Genomic DNA, 17,534 nt, shown 5'->3' on the forward strand with positions numbered 1-17,534 from the left:
TCTCCTTAGAATCCAGAGTGTTTAATAACAAAGGATTATCAGATTATCACAATACAAACCACAAGGCTAATGAAGGAAAATGCTAACTGTAAGAATAACAATCTTGGCATAAGTTTTCAAAGTTATCTGGGGCAAGTCTACTGAAGTAACAGCACATAATGTAATATAAAGGGAGGGATGGCATATGGAATCTTATCAAAGGCATTTTCTTTAAACCGTCTTGAGAATATGTTTCTGTGATGTGATTCCTCAATGAATGGTTTCTCTCTCATTGTTCTACTTCTGCCTGTTTTTTCTTTTCATTCTTTTCAATTGATCTCATTTCCTTTGAGCAGAGCCTTCTGTCCACAGTGTTGAAAATAAACCAAAGGAAGACTCACCTGTCTGTCCAGCTTCTGTTGTCGCAGGGTCGTCCCCTCATCATCCAAGGTGCTGCAGAAGGACAAAAACAAGATTCAGTGGGGAAAGTTTACAAAAAAGATGTGCCACAGCAAGAGTAGCGCAGAGATACGATTCAAACAAGCTTTTGTGTACACAAAAATGCAGTCCACTATATACAATTCCCTACTGGTCATGTCCTTCACTAAAGTCTGCTGCATAAAACATGGCATCAGTATTCAGTATTTAACTTATCTCATAAAGCATCATTAAAAGAGCTGATGTCTAGCGACTCCAATATAATCATATAAATAAATCAGTGATTTGGTCTCCATTTACTGGCCATTAAACCTAGAATATGGGCAGAAGAACAGTATGTAAATGGTGTCTATGAACATTATTTTTTCAAAGGACACAGACAGTGCGCTGCTGTGTTGATCATGCCTCTTTGTCCTCTTTCAGGTCCTGTGAGGAGGGAGGTCTCTGGTGAGACCTTTGTGCTCTGCCTGTCCCTCCTCTCGTTCCCTTTAATCAGCTATGACACATTCACTCCAGATCCCCTTATGCATTTCTGCCGCCTGTTATTACTCAGCCAAAAGCTGTGTTAATTAAATGGCAATGGAGGGCTTCCTCTGTGGCTGTGGTGGGTCATGCGGAGAGAAGAAGTGTGACAGATCAAGGGTGGTGTGGAAAAGGATTTGTGTTCTGTAATCTGTAATGCACAACCAGGGTGTAGCTTTCAACATGTGGTAGGAACATATGTTACAGTCAGAATAGAGAGATGCACATGTACAAATACTGTTTAGAAATCAAGAATTCTGCTATCTTTTATATCTGTTTTGATTTGTCTTCCCTCTGGATGTCATCAGACAATACAAAATATTTATAAAAGATTTACAGCAGTTTGGGTTCAGAACACCACAGGAATTTTACTCATTTTCTTGCTGACATTATAAAACACACACAAACATGCTAATTAGATGACATGAAGAATATGAAAACTATAAGGTCTTTGACAGCTAGTTTATTTAATACAGATTTCCTTTTTTTTTCTTTTTTTTCTTGTATATTGGGGCAGTTGTTATTTTCACCCCAAGTAACATACAAGGTATAATAACAGTAGATAATAATAGTAGGAAATATATAGTACAAAAAACATATTATGTTGTGTTTTTGAGAGGACAACAGAATGACATTTAGAACAATAGATAGCTAGAATGACATACAGACAAACTAGACAGACAGAGTGAGCGACAGACAGGCAGACTTACAGAAAGATACAAAAATAGTTTGAACTATAGATATGATATATGATAGGTACAACAATAGACAGAAACATAGATAGAACAACAGAATGACAGAAGGAGATTGACAGGGCAGATAGATAGATAGATAGATGGATAGACAGACAGACAGACAGACAGACAGACAGACAGACAGACAGACAGACAGACAGACAGACAGATAGATAGATAGATAGATAGATAGATAGATAGATAGATAGATAGATAGATAGATAGATAGATAGATAGATAGATAGATAGAAATTTTGGAAAACAGTATGGCTACGTTGGCTACTTTCAAACCAGTAGCATAACAACCAGCATGGAAATTCATGTTGCTCTAAGCTTGTCTTTTCAAGAGGATTATCTCTTTCTCCCTCTCTCGCTCAAAAGGATCTTCCAGCGCCCAACTAAAAGTCTCTACTTTCCTATTTAAACCTGAGAAATTTCACTCTTTATAGACTGCCAACACTGACACCATTTCTATCACACATGCACATAGGCACGAAAATACATGCCCACGAGACACTCATTCAGAAATACAGACACCTATTATTCAGTGCACTCACAAACTGACACAAACCGCAGGATACAGAAATAGTAATGAGTACTTGCACACATTCATGATCCCCCTCCCAAAGCTAAAATACATGCACACATGCACAAAGCACAAAGCATAGTGCCTAATGTCAGCAGTCAAGGGTGTCAGTTCCCATCAGATTGGCAGATAATGACATAAACAGAGCGCTTCTAATGAGGGTCAACAAGGGATGAGAGATAAATTGATATGTGCTGACAGCTGCCTACAATGTGCGGGAGAATTTCTCTCCCTCACCATCAAGCTTCACTGATGACAGTGACAATTCACTTTGTGTGTCTTTGTGTGTGTATATGCATGTGGGAGTTTCACTGTATGTGTGTATTGGAATCAGAAAGTAATGTTTGCCGATTTGTATTCTTTACTTTTACCTGTTAATTCTCAAACCAAACAAAGTACAAATGCACTTCGGCAGGGTTTCCCGAAAGTGGTTCATTATAGTTGATAAAAAGCTAATTAAATTCAAATAAAAAAATGTGGCTGAACAATTAATCGAAATAAAACTAAATTAGTGATATAGCTTCGTGTGATTATCATACCAAAGGCTGCGATTTAATTAAGTATATAGTCTGTTGTGCTGCGTGTTTCAGAGTGAAGAGCAGCACTTACAAAACAGCGATGACCTGAAGGAATTAAAGTGCCCCTATAATGGTTTTTCGAATATTCCCTTCCATGCAGTGTGTAATATAGCTGTTTGTGAATGTAAACGTTCTGCAAAGTGGTAAAGTCGAAATTGCACGATAAAGTTATTGTCTCCCAAAAGAAAGAATCGACTCTGAACCGCCTATACGAGTCGTTTTTGTTTTGAATCCTACAGCATGACGGTTCTATGTCACAAGAAGATACATTTGCATAATGTCCACCTAATATGTTGTACGTTGTCCGCCCACGAACAACTTGGGATTCGCAAAACACTTGCTTGTGAAAGATGGGCCGTGCCGCAGTTTATTTGGACCAGCATGCTCCTCAGAATCACAACTTGTAAGTATGAATAATCATATATGTATATATTTTCTACCGGGTGTTCAAAATACGTCGTTTTGTGTTTTATATTGTGTAATGCTCCGGTTAACCGGATAACTCACATTATTACTGTCTTACTGAAATACTTCTGCTAAGCAGCTGTGGGCCACTATTACCTAAAATTGTGTCTATTAATGCAGATTGTCTGTTGTTTTTACAACTTTAAGTAAAGATAAAGGATGGAGCAAGATTTGTATTACAAACGTTTATGTTACATCAGTCATTCACGTTAGTGCAGGGCTAACGTATGCACCGTTATTAATACAGTTCCCGCGTGTGCACCGCAATAAATTAGAAATAATTTGTTTGCTGATGGACATACACTTGTTAATGCTGATGGTGAGGAATTACAGTTGCAACATCTCATAATGTACCTCAAACTGAGTAGTGTATCACTGAGAAACGTCCTGCTCAAGTCGTCCTTGCGATGGAGATTCGGGTTGAATAACTTGTTCTTCCAATGTTTCATCATCAGACTCGGATTGATATGGTAAAATCGACGTCATTGTTACTGTCTGTGTGTACAATCGCTGAGCTTTAGGAAGCCTCCTGACAGAGCTGAAGTTCAGTTATGGTAATGTGCGTTTAGCTTCCGAAATACGCACTGTACGCGGTAGACCAATCACAACAGACTGGGCCATCTGGCCAATCAGAGCAGAGTTAGCTTGCAGGAGGTTCATTGACCTTCTTCTAAAATATAAATATAAATTTAAGGAGTATGGATGCATTTACACAGCACTACTGCACAGTTCAAATATGAAGAAGGTCAATGAAACTTTTGAGGTAGTTTTAAAGACTTTCTTTTCTCAAGTTTTCTTTCTGCATCTTTTTCTCTCTCAGTGCTTTCCACCTGCAATGAGACTCTTATTTTGATCTTCTCTTTTCACTACTATTTGCTGTAATTTACTAAGTGCATCATAGAACATAAAGAAATGTAAAACTCTACATTGATCAATTTAAGGCTCTGGACAATTGCCTCTGACTGTTAATTTTTTCAGTCTATACAAGGACATTTTGAAAAACTTAAAACACCATCATCCATCTATGGGTATGTTTTAGCTTACCTCAAGGGCATCCAAGATGTTGGTGTCTTTTTTTCCGCAGTAGTTTCAATTTTGATATTTTTAGGTCAAACCGTTCTTGTCTGTCAGTCATATAATGCAGGTCTATGGTCACTGTCTCAAAGAGCATGCACAGAGTCCAAATTAAAACAATTCCCCATCGTCCAAATTAAACAATTCCCCATCGTAAGTGCACATTGATGGCCCAAGACACGAAACGAGCGGTTTGTGTGAGAAAACGAACAGTATTTATATCGTTTTTACCTCTTGAACACAGCTGCGTCCAAATGATCTGAGAGCGCGGGCGGGTATAGATACATACACTAGATGTCGCATTGGCTACGGTTTGCATGCTCTTTGAGACAGTGACCATCGACCTGCATTATATGACTGACAGACAAGAACGGTTTGACCTAAAAATATCAAAATTGAAACTACTGCGGAAAAAAAGACACCAACATCTTGGATGCCCTTGAGGTAAGCTAAAACATACCAACATTTAATTTCAAAGTGAACTATCCCTTTAACCTCCAGCGAGCTCTATGTATGTACAGTATGTGTGTGTGTCCATGTGTAGGGCCTGTGATCTAACAGAGCAGACTGGCCCTCAAATAAACTGGACAAGGCTGTGAAATTAGTGCGTGTGATGCAGAAGGTCCAGCTGAGGCAACCTCAGCTCTGCCAGCATGATCTTTAAGCTCCATACATTTTTCATCGCAAGCCCCATCTGCAGGGGAGGAGATGTTCTTCACACCAGGAAAAAAAATACCATGAAGGGCCCAACGGCCCTGCTGACTGAGGGAGAGATAAGAGGAGGACACATTTGCTGCCTGCGCTCACTGCTACCACAAAGACCAAGATCCAGATCTTGATGCATTACCAATCTGCCTGTAAGCAAGCCACTTAATATCAGATCGCCCTACTGCTGCTCCTCTATTGACCTACTTTCTTTTTTGGATGGAAATCATTGCCTGAAATTCACATATGATTAATTCAAATGTTACTTTGCAGCTAACCACAACTCTAATGTACAATATGGAAGACACACAGTATTTAATCTATGAGATCACCTCGTTATTCATTTGGCAAGAGGAGGACTGGACCACTGGCTGAGCTGCTTTGAAACAAAAAAAAATAAAGCACTATAATACATTTGAAATAAAGTGCTACAATAAATTAAGGTGACCTGACTTGCAAAGCTAATCTGTTCCTGATTCCTAACTGTTTAGCATAAATTCAAGTCACGAACCGCTCCGAGTATAACTTCACAGGTTTCCATTTCTTCTAAATTACAGTAGTTATGACGCGAATGCAGCATAAGCACGTTGTTTTGGTTCAGGAGGAATTGTTAAAGTTGGCTGCTGTTTCGGTTGTGGTGCTCGGTGACTGACATCTGTCTAACTCATAGCATGAAACGTGCCGATGACGTGTGATGTCTGCGTGAGCAGGGTGCGTGGCGGTAGGGAAATACATTCGCTGATAGGCAGCTAGGACATTGTATCATTGCATTCAGACTGTAATGCAATAATTGGACGAACATTTTATGGTCCTCCTACGCCTTCTACATACGACCACTTAACTTAGTGATTGTTATCAAGATGTGAAGAGACTCTCAACCAGCATAACAAAAAAAAAAAAAATCTGGAACAAATCACCTACCCTGCTTTAATGGAGTTGTCAGTTATGTTTCTATATTTAAAATAGATACAAATGAGACCAAAAAGTATATGTTGTCAATGGGGTCCAAACATCTTGTTCTGTGTTCCTTAGAAGAAAGAAAGTGTGGAGAGACATGAGAGTGAGTAAAGGACAGTATTTTCAAAAGGTTCAAATCACCCTCCTTTTAATCCCACTAATGCCTATGACAAATAAGTAAGAGCAACTGTATCATTTGAGTTTTTTTTTTCTTCTTTTTTTTCCGGGTTCAGATAAAACAAACGACTCATGTATGCATCTCTCAAAACAAGAATTTCCGTTACGGTTTCCTTGAGCTCATCCAGTGCCAAAGCTCGTTAGATTTCTCAAATCCATTCAGGTCACAATCACAGACCTCACACACAGGAAACTGGGGTGTGGGAGAGGGCAGATCTTCACAAACAAAACACACTCCCATAGAGACAGCCTAAGACCCTCCAGGGTAGGTTGAGCAGTACCTTTAGCTCCCTGCAACAAGCGGCAAGTGCTCCCTGATGTAATCTTTCAAAGAAAGAGTGGAGGAAAGTAGGCTTGTAACTTATAGCAACCAAGAGCCAATGAGAGAGCAGAGGAGGCAGTGCAGCCATGACAATGAGGCAGCAGCAAGACTGCCTCCAACAGCAAACATAAACCAAAAGCATGGCTATGTTCCTTTAAACAGTGATAATCACTGACCACCATACCAGATGGAAATAAAGACAGTCAGTAAAAATATAAAGCAAAATGTATGCAAAGCATGATATTAGCCATATTAGGGAAAATATGGAATTAAAATAATACATATTACATATTAAGATTTTTCTTTAAATATATTAATAATATTCAGCAAGTGTGCATTAAACGGATAAAAAGTAAAGAAGTTTACAGTGCTGTTAAATAAATGCTGTTCTTTTGAACTTTCTATTCATCAAACAATCCAGTTTTCACAAAAATATTAAGCAGCACAACTGTTTTCAACGTTAATGAAAATAAATATTTATTGAGCACCAAATCAGCATATTAGACTGATTTCTGAAGGATCATGTAACACTGAAGACTGAAGTGATGGATACATTTCATTTTAAAATATATTAAAATAGAGAACAGTTATATAGATTGTTACAATATTACTGTTTTAATGTATTTTTGATCAAATAAATGCAGCAGCTATATTTATTACAATTTATACATTCATAACCACTCCTTTTTGGAAAATATACCACAATATAGTACAAAACATAACTAAAACGTTACCCATTCTAACTTATACTTCAAATTCTCACAATCTCAACAGAATTTCATCTATGCTAGCCAGCTAAATAGCATTTTAGTCTCAAAATTGTTTCAAAAAGTTCTCAAAACATATACGAGATCAACATAAACAGTCATAAGATAATGTATAGTGATAACGCACCAGTGACAGTTACGTCAACTGGCTCCGGTAGCCATCGGCCCATCTTTATCGTTGATATTATATCAGACCAGCTGATATAAACAAAAACCTCAGAAGCAACTACACAAACCCAAGAGTACAAGGACGAGAGAATCACCTTTGTCACCTTTGCAGCCCTGCCAGCATTATCCATTCATCATCCTCGATCCCCTATCACATTTATCTTCTCCAACCAAACACATGCAAGCTCACCGATAAACAGATGTACCTGTAAGGGATCCAGTCCGATGAGTGTTTGGAGCTCATATCTGAGCGTGTTGAAAGGGTTTCGAGTGTAGCGGTGTAGGACAGCAGCAGTGATGCCAACAACAGAGCCCATGCAGCCCAACCATCCCCTGCACTTCTCTCTCCACTATCTACAGATCTAGTGTCTCTTCCATTCACACAACCCCTGCCTGCAGTCTGCAACGGATCCTTTTCATCATGAGCCGGACTCAGCTGCCTTGCTGTGAATCCAGTTCCCTCGTCATGCGCCGTTTTCTTTCTGCTTGTTCACAATCCCTCGTGTTTTATTCTTCCGTTCACCTTCACTGCGTGTCTCTCGTCATCATCTTTTATGCTGCTCTGTATACTGTGGCTCTCGCTCTCCTCAACTGCGCCTTGTACCGACTGCTTTATTCCCTCCCTTTTCTTTCTCTCTCTCTCTCACTCTTTCTCTCGCTCTCATTTGCGCTTTCTCTATCTCTCTTTCAGACCACTGTCATTATAACCTTACACACGGCCCTAAGAAGGGGAGAACATATAAGAGTGAATCCCTTTTGTCTAGCTGCTTTGATGTTTGTCGCGATGCTCTGCTGGTCTATCAACACACACACAGACACACACACACACACACACACACACACACACAGACTCTGGCTCTGAAAAGCGGGAGCCTCAAATGTGTTTTCTGAACCATGATTTATTCATCCCTTCATTCAGAGCTGGGCTCATTAACATGGGACAGAGCAGCGCAGTTGTAATTGTCTTTGATTTAACATGCTGAATCCAAACTCAGCACACCATTTTGTCTTTGTTTATTGGCTTTGCGCTTTGTTTTAGTCCCCTTGGTACTTCACTCAGCTAAATGAGGGTATGACTTCATATACATATTTTAATATCAGCATTATCACGCAATGGCCTTCATTAACTGCCGCCAAGAACAAAGGTAAATGAACTCATCACTATTGTGGATGCTGTATTTTAATGATAAAATGTTTAAATGATATTCAGAATTCAAGAACGCTACATGACTTCTGCTGCAATATTTATGCTGGATTTAAGCTAACATAATGCGGTGGTTCCTAAATGAAAAACTATTTTCTTCAGCTTTCTATGGTTATTTGTCCTTCCGTATTTGTCTCAAGCGCACTCCTGCGAGCCTTCGTGTTTCTCTGTAATATCCTCAAGCAGCCTGAAGCGTATTTCTGTTTTACTGTATATCAGCTTTCTCATCTTTCCTCTGGACTCCCTCATCTTCCTCAGTGTCACACTTAGTCATGTTGATTTAGCTCATGGCTCAGGCGTGCACTCTTCCTTGCTCATAAAATGCTCCTGGTGCTTTGTGTGCATGTTGTTTTTGCTGTTAATATGAATCAGAATATAAGTAAAATCAACAAGGAAACAAGTAAAACTGGAGCACATTATTTCAGGAAAGAACCACGCTTATACACAAGTCTCATGTAGCAGCACATTTGACTAAGAGGCAAAAGGTCTGGTCCATATCGTAACTTATTCTGGCCTGCTCAGACATGAAGAATGTAATGTATGACATGTAAAGCGATCAATCACAATTTGTTTAGGGTACATTTTATGCAATGCAAAGCACCTGCTGACAATGATAGACTGATGTGGACAAAAAAAATATTTAAAAAATAAAATAGCATGTCAGAAAACAGCCAAATTAAGTAGAGACATTGGAATGAAATGAAAATTCACTCTATCTATTTTTTTTTAAATGCATGCTAATGATTGTATTGTGAATATACGTTTCGTTGTCCACATTTTTGTGATGTTGTAATGTTTAATTAAAATGTCATAACTGGATTTTCAGCTGAAAAAGACAGACTTGCCTCTGATAAAATTATTGGTGATGAACATGAAGCAGAGCAACAACCCACTGCATGATGTAGCTTCTCAAATGCAGTTACAATGCCCTTAAAATTCAAGATATCAGGGCAAAAATGTCTCTTTATGAGTTTCTGTCTCATATTTATATCATGCAATATCACTCAAGTGAGGTTTTTGTCCTGAGTAGCAGTGCAAATGTGATATTGATTTATTACAATAGTTCAATAAATAAGAAGTTAATATTGTGTTATATTTTAGACACAATATTGTCTGCTTTTGCTCAGTTTTGCCAACGAAAATATTACCTCAAAAGCGAGAGCAGAACTGTTGCGTTTAATTTCTGAATGAATCCACGTTTTGAGCGAATCAATCGGGTGAACCAATGATTCAATTCAATGAAGCCCATTCACAAAGAGAGCCATTTACTTAGTTCCTGAATTGAGTATCATTCACAGTATTTTATTTACATTAGGTTTAGCCTACTTCTCAGAGGAGCTCTGACCGCTCTTAGAAACATACATTTCCCAAAGGCAGCTTGGTATTTCTTGTTATCGGAGTATGAGACCATCAACACTTATACAAATATATAAGATTTCAAACATTTACCTGAAAAAAGGTACTCAAATCAATGCAATTATTTTGATTTGGGCCACATTACACCATTTTATTATATCCCTCTGAAAGGAAGTCACTGCTATTTTGCTTTCAGACAAAATAACTGAAGCCAAAGACCAGCAGAATATCTGCCCTGTTCTCAACAGGTGCTCAAAAAAGAAACTGAGCCTATCACACCACATATTCTGTGGCCAAAGTTGTTCATAAGAGACCAGCAAACCATCCCTGCACGGGAACCGAGGTCAACACTCTTCCTAGCAGCGGTCAAAAACAGCGAACACGGTGGGATGTTGCTGGATCACAAGCACTCCGCTACGCTCCAGCAGAGGGAGAGCAGGTGGAAAAGCAGCATGGCTGGTAAATATTTGATGCTACTGCAAGCCGTTTGAAGTCACACTATACCGAGCTCATCGCTTGGGCAGATCCATTAGTGAAACCTACGGCCACCGTGCCTAAAATTATGTAGCCCCCCATCAAGCTGAGCTAACAGCACGCACCCGCCGCTAACTCGATTGGCCAAGTCCCAAAGATAGTCAATAAAGTGTGACACTGGCACAAATGCTAAGTAGTTATTGGCTTTTTTGATGCACTGTAGCGCTTCAGTGCTGAGAAGAGCTGTGACAGGGGGTCTCTGTGTAGCATGGGGCTAGCTAGCATTGCCAAGGCCGGCGTGCGGGCAGCTGCAGAGCCACAGTATGAAGAGCTTTGTTAATAATGCAGAGACTCCATTAGCCATGCAGGTCACGAGGTGCCAACGGTCGCCGATGAATGAACATAAATCTACACCGCTTTGTGTGTGGGCGAGTATGTGAATGTAAGATCTTTCTTTATTATTCTGATCAAATGACACTGTCATTGACAAGTGAGTATGTGTGTAGCAAAATGGTTTATTAATGCTTTTTTGACTGTCAAATTGCACACAAAAAATCACTTTCACATATTCTGGCCTCTCAGCATTTGCTACCAGTTAAATTTAGGATTTATATTAAGATTTTGCTCTCTTTTTCTATTCAAAATTGAAAAGAAAGTATAATGTAATAATAATAATAATAAACATTTGCAAATCATTATTATTTTGTATTATTATTATCAGTAGAATTGAATAATAAGTCATGGGGTTCTGTGGTTTTCTTGGATCTGCAGACCAAAGATTTGAAATAAGATGGTTACTGTGCAGAAGGACAGGAGATATATGGGGAGGTGAAGAGTCTTTCTCACTCTCATCTTGAGTGCTAGTGAAGTGATTTTGCAGGCAGCACATCTGACGACACATCCTGACGTTCCCTTTGATTACATTATATATTCCTGCTTTTGCACACTACTTTAAACCAATCCCAAGGATTTCCATTTTAATTGGGGGATCAATTGATGTTCCATTCGCTCCTAGGTTGTGTTTTTTTAATCAGTTTAGGGACAAAGATTCACAAAATTACATTAAAATTACAAGGAAACTAAAGTTTCCTTACAAAACAAAAATGTTGTAAAGTTAAACTAAACCTTCATGATACTCTTCAAGGCTTTCTCTCTCCTCGTTTTATGTCAATGGCTCCTAGATTTAAGCAGAAACTGGATCACTGAACCACAAGCGATTTCAAGCCCATCAGTTCTAATCTAAAACAATCTAATGACCTCTTCATTAAAAAACAGTCAGACGGCAGCGGTTCTCAATGACCTTTTGTCATTACTGCTACAATTGTGAGGATAAATATTTACTGACATCTAATTGAGATTGCATTAGCAGTGGCTGGAAATCCCAAATGGGCAGCTGGGCAGTTTGTAGAGGAGGGTCTATGCAAACAGAGGAGTCTTTATTCCAAACGGAGGAGTAAATCTTTATGTGGTGAAGAGCGGCGAGAGATGGGGAAGGGCAAAGAGGAAGTACGAGAAATGTTGGCTGATGGTCTGCAGTCTCGTCTATAGGGTGACATTTAGATCTCATTCACAGATTACTCATGAGCATGTGTAAGCATTGAAAAATACAAAACCAGAAAGTACTTCAGTATTTCCAATTCTTTCCGCAAGGTAACGGTTTGTTTAGCATGGCTGCATTAGCTTCTGCTGATAACTACATAGTCTGACAGCAAAAAGCATCTTTCTGCATTGACAAATATTCAAAAGTATCCATGTCTTCTGCTGAAATCAATCATTTTACAAGGAAATAGTTTGTTATATAGAAGATATTTTCGCCAGTACCTGATTTGTTTTAACAGGGCTCTTAAACTGTGTGGACTGTGTGCATTTTTCCCCGTCCCTGTCTCAGGATCAAAAAGTCACAAGAAAACATCTTCACATTTGAATCAAAAGAATTGTATCTGTAATACCATTTACTATTAAAATGAATAACAGCAATGCAGCTACCATTAAAAATGAATGAGAATGGCAACAAATACTTGATGATATACTAAAATCTAAGACTGAAATATTTCCCTTACAGACAGAAAAGATTCATCTTCTCTTTTAAAAGGCTTCACAGCTCTGGCATTACTTTCTTTACAACACACAATCAGATTTTTATAAGATACTTAAAAAAAAATCTATTTAATATTAAAGTCAGCCTTCATGCTTCCAGTTCAAGTTAGCAAATGCTCTGTGCGACTTATGGTTTTTTAATTTTTAGTTTTATAATTTTAAGTAACTGCCACTGTATTTAATGTGAGCATAATATGGTTATTTTGTCAACACTTTAAGATTTTCTGTCTGGATGGTGGCAATTCAACAAAGGGTCTACATTAGCTCTCTTAATGAGGCCAAGTCTTTATCCCAAATCGCATGCTCCCTCATTCATTTCATTTAGTGGAGCAGAGCTTCAGGTTAATATGCCCAGATTAGAAACATGTTTCAGCTCTGGAGAGCACTATGACATGGCTAATAAGCCAGAGATGTTCCTTAGGGAAGTGAGTATGAACAGACTATTCACTATTGCATTTTTTTTTTAATCACGTATGTTCTGTCACCATTCACTGACCGTCATGTGGTTCCAAATTCGTGTGACCAATAAACCTCCTTTCCACTGAAGCTCTCATATCTAATTCGCTTTTCTGCAAAGTACTCCGTACATTGTGATTGATCATGATTGACATGCGAAAGCAAAAGCCATTTGACATCAATTTGGGATAATTAAGATGAATGTTTTTGATAGCATAAGAGATCGAAATGGGACTCTTTGAATGGGATGCTTTGAATAGGATCAGCATTAGTGCCATTTGTTGTGAGCTAACTGATTTTCAGAGAAGGTCATGGAGTTTTCAGGTGATGTACAGGGGCTGAAGACGCAATGAAATTGAAATGAAAATGAAAACTAAAGCAGTGCTTGACACTCCCAGGCAAGTAAAATGAACGTTCACAAATACAAATACTTCAGTGCAGTAGTTCAGACAAGAGGAAGAGACACACAAGGATGTCTGGAACCTCAGGGTTAATGACTGTGCACAAGCACTCGTCCTAGTTCTGCAACAGAACTTATGTAATGTGTATGAATGAGTATTTACGCTTGAAGGCAAGTATGATGCCATGAACTCTTATGCTAACTTCGGGGTGAAGCAATCCTTCTAGTATACTGATTTAGTGCTCCAGAAACATTTCTTAATATTATTATTAATATATATTAATACTGAAATTGTGGTGTGCTGCTTAATACATCTTTTGTTTGCTTAATTACATGATCAATTTAATGCATCCTTGCCGATTAAAAGTATAATTTTTAGTATAAGTATAATTAATAATAAAGTATAATTTTTTAAGGTATATGACCTCAAACTTTTGAGGGGTATTGTATTTTCAAAGACCCATTATATATATATATATATATATATATATATATATATATATATTTAAGATAAGATTAAATATGAAATTAAATATGAAATATTTTCCAGATAATATTTTAAGTAAGAAAGTAAAGATCTGCACACCGAAGAGCTCCCATTTAGACAATCTATTAATGTGTAATGTTTCGGGCCTTTCGCAGCCCTTCCTCAGACAGTCCTTAGAATTAAATAGTAATAGTGTGAAAATTATATATATAAATACATATACATATACACACACACACACACACACACACACACACACACACATATATATATAAATATATATATATATATATATATATATAATTTTCTGCAGATTATCTAGTACCCTCTTCTCTTGCAGCCCCTTTGAAAACACCTGCTGTAGAGTTTCATAAGAATGCCACAAACCATGTTCAGCAAACCATGTTCAGCAAACCATGTTGCAATCAAAAGTCTGAGATTGAATTATAGAATACATTCTCATATTCATTCAATATAATTATTTCTCACCAGAATAGTCCAATAAAAATTATAAGTTCTGTGCTATACTCTTTCTGTATGATGTCAACAATTGTCTCATGATGAGTCTATTTTCATTTCTCCAAAGAAATTTCATGAGAAACATCTGAGACAAAGCTGATACTTACAGTAAAAGAAACATACAACCGAGATTCAATCAAGTCTCCTGAGGTATGAATGCAATAATAGTTTTCCGATTCAATTTATGTTTGTCACGCCTATCATACTATTTCTAGTAGCTCAAAAAATTAACAAGTCAACTGAAGCTGTAACAGTACTTGGCTTTCTTGTCTCATTCCAGTGTCCAGAATGCTCAGAATTTTAAATGAAAGTTAATTTCCATTTCATCAAAGGAGCAGCGTAACACACAGCAGCTGTGGCAGTCGTGTAAAGCGCAGGTGCATGAACCAGAAGGCACAAGGTGATGCAACACTACTCTCCACACTTTTAAGCAATTCAGCCTCACTGCAGTCTACAATTCCCCAGCTCCACTCCAGCACCATGCTGAAACATGCGCATACATTGAAAGTGATCTGAGGTTGAAAACGTCAGCATGGTCAAGTCACTGGTGCAGTAGACCTGGAGAGATCCCATATGTCATTCTGATAACTGTAGCAAAAGATGACTAAACAATGTGGATCCCAATGTGCTTTATATACAAGATTTTCATGAAGGATCTGCAGTGGCTAAATTACATACTGGTGGTTAAATAAAATAATAAACAGAAAACTAAAACATGTTCAGAATTACAATAATTCTGGGTTCTAGATACACAGCTAGTAAATGTGTTTGCAGGGGTGAGTGATGAGCACTGTGTCATCATGCATCATTCCTCTTTAGTGTAGAAAAACATCACAAAATGCTTTGAATCTGAATCTACCTCAGTGATATCATCTGACAACCACACAGCTCTCTGAAATGCCACAGCTAAAATCACCTTCATTTTTCACTGTCAGTGCAATCAATAAAGAGTCTTATAAGTGAACGATATAGTGACTAGTAGTGAGGTGACGACCAGTGACTTTAATAACCTATACTCAAAATGTCCAAGTCAAAATCCAAAGTAGGAAAAGGGACTACAGTTATTTGTCTCTGGTAGTGCTCAATCAATCAAACATCTTTGCTCAAAGCAATGGATGAATACCAAACTATCAAAAATATCAATATGTGATGCATGAAATGGTCTTCTTATCAATAATCCAGTATCCAATTATCATAGATAATGTGATTAATTCTGAAAATATATATGGAAACATACAAAGTTGCCCTTGCTTGTCTACCTTGTGAACCTAATCTTTTCTTTTTTTTTCTTTTTTTTTTTGACTTGGCAAGTACAAAGAGCCACTCCAAGGTGCAGCTAATTTTAGTTACCATGGTAACATCTATGTGTGCATGGTTGTCAAGGTAATGTCATTACGTCAAGCAGGTGATGAAGAACAAAAAGCACTCTAAGAAAATTCAATTTTCAATGTTCAAGATGTTACATTTTCACATTGATTCAAGATTCAATGTGACCCTGGACCACAAAATCAATTTTTTTTTATTGAGATTTATGCATAATAATCTGAAATCTGAATAAATAAGCTTTCCATGAATGTATGGTTTGTTAGGATAGGACAATATTTAGCCAAGATACAACTATTTGGAAATCTGGAATCAGAGGGTCCAAAAAAAGAAATAAATTTGAGTAAAAAAGAAAGAAAAAAAGTTGTCCATTTATGTTCACAATTATGCTGCATTCACTCACAAAAATAAATGTTTTATATATTTACAGTAGGAAATTTACAAAATATCTTCATGGAACATGATCTTTACTTAATATCCTAATGATTTTTGGCATAAAAGAAAAATATAATTTTGACCCATACAATGTTTTTGTTACAAACTGCTCTGAGACACGAAGGTTCAGGATTCAAATGCAGTATTTATTGAACAGGGTAATCCAAAGACATAATCCAAAGTACAGGCAAGGTCAAACACAGGCAGGCAGTCCATACAAACACAACAAGGCAGGGAACACAGGCAAAAGAGTAATCCACGGAACAGGCAAGAAATCCAAAAACCAGGACACATGAAACCAGGGAGAATGCTCGGAATTGCAGTGTAACACTTAACAAGACTTTGCAGATAATGAATGAGAAAACCAGGCTTATATGGGGTGAGCTAAACAAGATAATGAGACACAGGTGAATGTGATAATGGATGAAGAGTCCAGGCAGTGAGTTATGGGAAATATAGTTTGTGAGGGAATGGCAATAGTCTGATGTGGAGTGCCCTCTGGTGGCTCTCAAGGGCACTCCAGCTGGTGACAGCTATTGTTGGTTATTGCCACAAATATACCCGAGCTAATTGTGACTGGTTTTAAAAAGAATGACGATTCAGTGAAGCAGATTATTTGAGTATGAAGTATGAAGGTCATGTTAAAGATTAGTAATAATATTATTTTCTTTTTTACTATGATTACTTTATCACTATTAGTAGATACAGTTAAAGACGGTGTTTTAAAATTAAGTTAGTCATCTTCACAAACTCCTGTTTCTTATGTGAAAATATTTCTAGCACCCCATGGTGGACAGTAAAGTCTGTTACAGCCCAGCTTCACTGAAACAATACTGACATGCCACAGTTATTTTCATAGACTGTAAAAAATAGGTTATTTTAGTATTATCTTATATAATATAGTATGATTTATTATATTTTGAATATACACTCTCACATACAAGAAATAAATTATTGTATATTCAAATTTTCAGTTTTCATTTTATTAATTTTTTCAGTTTCAGTAATGTTAGCATTTCATCTCAAACTTAAAGTTAATTACCGAGGCAGCATTTTTCATTTAGTTTAAGTTTAAGTATATCATCTAATATTTCTATTTGATTGCATTTTTATTTCAGTTACCAAAAATTGTTCATAAATGAACATAAATGCCATTATAAATGAGCAGGACATGTCCACCCTCTGATTGAAGTCTTTGTTAAAGTCTGTTCGCCCGTCCCGTTTTGCGAGATAATTAATACATATGTCTAAATTAATTTTTCTCCCATAAACACGCTGCTTCTGGTGACACGTGTAATTACAGGACCAAAA

General features: G+C 37.5%; 1 protein-coding gene across 5 annotated transcripts in view; it reads right to left on the reverse strand.

The window, feature by feature from the left end:
- Positions 1–17,534, reverse strand: part of tub (TUB bipartite transcription factor) — an 88,882-nt gene that overhangs the window by 31,864 nt on the left and 39,484 nt on the right. For 3 of the 5 annotated variants that reach the window (XM_082150201.1, XM_082150204.1, XM_082150205.1), the window contains exon 2: positions 381–432. In XM_082150201.1, coding sequence (XP_082006327.1) covers positions 381–432 — 52 coding nt within the window. Of the gene's footprint in view, positions 1–380; positions 433–7,662; positions 8,309–17,534 lie in introns of those variants that run through there. The other 2 variants (XM_082150203.1, XM_082150202.1) reach the window with 2 other exon arrangements.

Source organism: Leuciscus leuciscus, assembly GCF_965113295.1.
Source record: "Leuciscus leuciscus genome assembly, chromosome: 2".
Lineage (NCBI taxonomy): Eukaryota > Metazoa > Chordata > Actinopteri > Cypriniformes > Leuciscidae > Leuciscus > Leuciscus leuciscus.